We start from the raw sequence: 2,719 nt of genomic DNA, 5'->3' as shown, positions 1-2,719 counted from the left end.
AGACTGGTAAACTTGAAGTTGTAAAAACAAACTACTGCTGCTGCTGCCGCCGCCGTCGCAGCTGCATCCTACGTCAATTAACTCAAATGGCTTCCGGATAGTCATGTCTACCGTTCATATCCACAGACATGTCAACAACGTTCATACCCTCGGTATCATTCTGTATTGTTCTCAACGATGTAAACTCGGACCGGTATTTTTATTTATCAGTCTTGTAGGATATAATCTCAGGATATAAAGGTCTCTAACCACAAGTATTTTAACGATTCTGCTAATCAGCAGTTATTTTGGTATCTCTTACAGTGTGAACTTTCTAAATATTTGGATATCTATAACATATTTAATGCACGGGACATTAAAAACCACACTAGAAATAATTATAGGGGTTAGGGAAAACAAAACAACATCAGTCAATGTCTTATATTTTCATTTTTCAGTAATTCCAGGAGACAATTCCAGGTATGTTTGGTATTATACTGACTTCGTCATGAAGGACAGTTTTCACCTTGTAATCGTGTTTAGTTAGCTTTTTAATATTCCCTGCATTTTAAATGTTAACACGAACCTAACTATTGCGTATAAATAAAACATTTAAACAAATGCAGCCTTAGCTGTGAGACATGTGGTAAAGGTTTTCTTTGCATATGACTATTGAGTAACAAATATTCATAATTTAAAGAACATTGCAACAACATAAGTATCTTACAGAATCCTTGAGAGAGCCTCTATGTGGCCGTTCGATCCATTAAAAAACCCAGCAAAATGTCCCTCAAATCACACCTTGCACTCTTAAGAAAAGTAAAAAGAAAGAAAGAAATGACACATTGGATGAAGAATTCCTAGATGCAGTCTAGAAAAAGATAAAAAAACAAAAAACAAAAAACAAAACAAAACCTGGAATGGTTACAGTTGAAATTTCTTCAATCATAGGTCAACTTCATAAGGCCGATCTTGGGCTAAGCAATAACAACAATAGCAATATCATATAAGTGTTACAACTGTTTTTATTGATGCTGTAAATATAAAGCTGTAAAGGCTTTTCAAAGAATGAATTGTTAACGGAAGACTTCACTGCTTTTTAGTAAATATAAGGGGACTTATTTGATTCAGTAGTTTTAAGACGGTATTCAGAATAAAGTCAGCACATCTTTTATGTTGTTATGAAACATGCATCTCGATCATTCAAAAGGTAGGTGCAACGAAAACTTTTTACGAAGGTTTTGCTTTTATCGCTCTGAGTTAATTTGGGGCTGAGCTTTTCTCTTTAGTCTGTTTCACTTCATCCTTGCTGTCGATGTTATCAACTTCCTCTGTTTTCTCCTTAATTTCTCTACGCTCTTTATATTCGACATGTTTTTCCCTGTTGGCTTCAGAATGAAACCATTTATTTAACAGAATGTCATGCACTGATGGTCGGCTCATATAGGCGTATGTAAATAAACGCTTGAGCAGGTGTCGACAATCCCGGCTGATCTTCTGGGTCTTACCCCATGACAAATTAAGCCGTTTTTGGTCTTCAATTATTCGTTTTATTCCTCTACTTTCATCAAACGGCATCCGGCTGGTACCCATTATATAAAGTATTACACCGATTGCCCATGTATCCGCTTTACGTGGATCATATGGTTCGCCGCGAAGTATCTCTGGCGAAGCATAGGATTTAGTCCCGCAGTATGTTTGACTTAACTCACATTTTTTATTACTTGTTACGAAACCGAAATCAGTGATTTTGATGTTGTAGTTTTGATCTAAAAGTAGGTTCTCAAGCTTCAAATCACGGTGAGTAATATTTTGGCTGTGTAAGTAATCAACAGCTTTACACACCTATGTATAATAGAAAAATAGTACAGTCAAAAATTGTTAAGGAAAATTCTAGAATTCTAGATAACTTACCGATGGTCTACAAGGGTACAAGAAAAAGACAAACCTAGAACAAAGAAACAAAAAGCCCCCAAATATTTTATAAAATTTGTAAAATAAGTTTAGTTTGTGTACCAAAAGAAAAGGTAAGTTCTGACGTTCAAGAAATGAGGAAGAGCCCTGTCCAAAACTTTCATTCAAGGCACATAAACCCATCTATTTCACAATTGATTTTTCTCAGAATCAGATAGAAGCAGCTTCTTTGATTTTGGTGGGAGAAATTTAAGAGGAAATAAGCATGTGCTTTATATTAACACTACTCTTTATATTAAGGAATCATCTATGTCTGCGATGGATAGATATGTAAAATGGTACATATAGAAATAACAAGTAATTCAAAAATAGTAGATAAACTGCAAATAAACAACTTAGCGTAAAAATTGCAACTACCGTAAAAATAAACCATTGGTTCTCAACCATTTTTTTTTATCTATGGACCTCTTTGATCACTATTTTACTTTGGTGGACCCCCCCCCCCATAGCCTCTCTATGTTTACAAGCTAGTTCTATAGATACCTCCTTCAAAACTATTTTGTTTGTAACACATTAACTTGTATAGTTTGAACTATGTAACGGCTAGGTTTCTTTCTCTAGAAAGAAACCTAGGCGTTTCTTTCAATTAATACCTGTGAATTAAAATTTTTTCACGGACACTTAATACCTACTGTGTAAACCCAATTTGCTACCTTGCTTGCGTGGCCACCCAAAAATTTTATATGGGCCCTGATTAAGCAGACATATGTAATGAATAGTTTTCTAATCATAACCTTCCGCCTTTTACTAAAGTTAAAATATAACT

General features: G+C 34.8%; 1 protein-coding gene across 1 annotated transcript in view; it reads right to left on the bottom strand.

The window, feature by feature from the left end:
* Nucleotides 1–986: 986 nt before the first annotated feature.
* LOC106877049 (testis-specific serine/threonine-protein kinase 3) overlaps nucleotides 987–2,719 on the bottom strand; it is a 20,587-nt gene continuing 18,854 nt past the window's right edge. The window contains exon 3 of the mRNA XM_014925834.2: nucleotides 987–1,824. Coding sequence (XP_014781320.1) covers nucleotides 1,240–1,824 — 585 coding nt within the window. The 3' untranslated portion in view covers nucleotides 987–1,239. The remainder of the gene's footprint in view (nucleotides 1,825–2,719) is intronic.

This window comes from Octopus bimaculoides, chromosome 2, assembly GCF_001194135.2.
Source record: "Octopus bimaculoides isolate UCB-OBI-ISO-001 chromosome 2, ASM119413v2, whole genome shotgun sequence".
NCBI classification, from domain to species: domain Eukaryota; kingdom Metazoa; phylum Mollusca; class Cephalopoda; order Octopoda; family Octopodidae; genus Octopus; species Octopus bimaculoides.
Note: the sequence above shows the minus strand (reverse complement) of the source record. Positions and strands in the feature narration are given on the sequence as shown.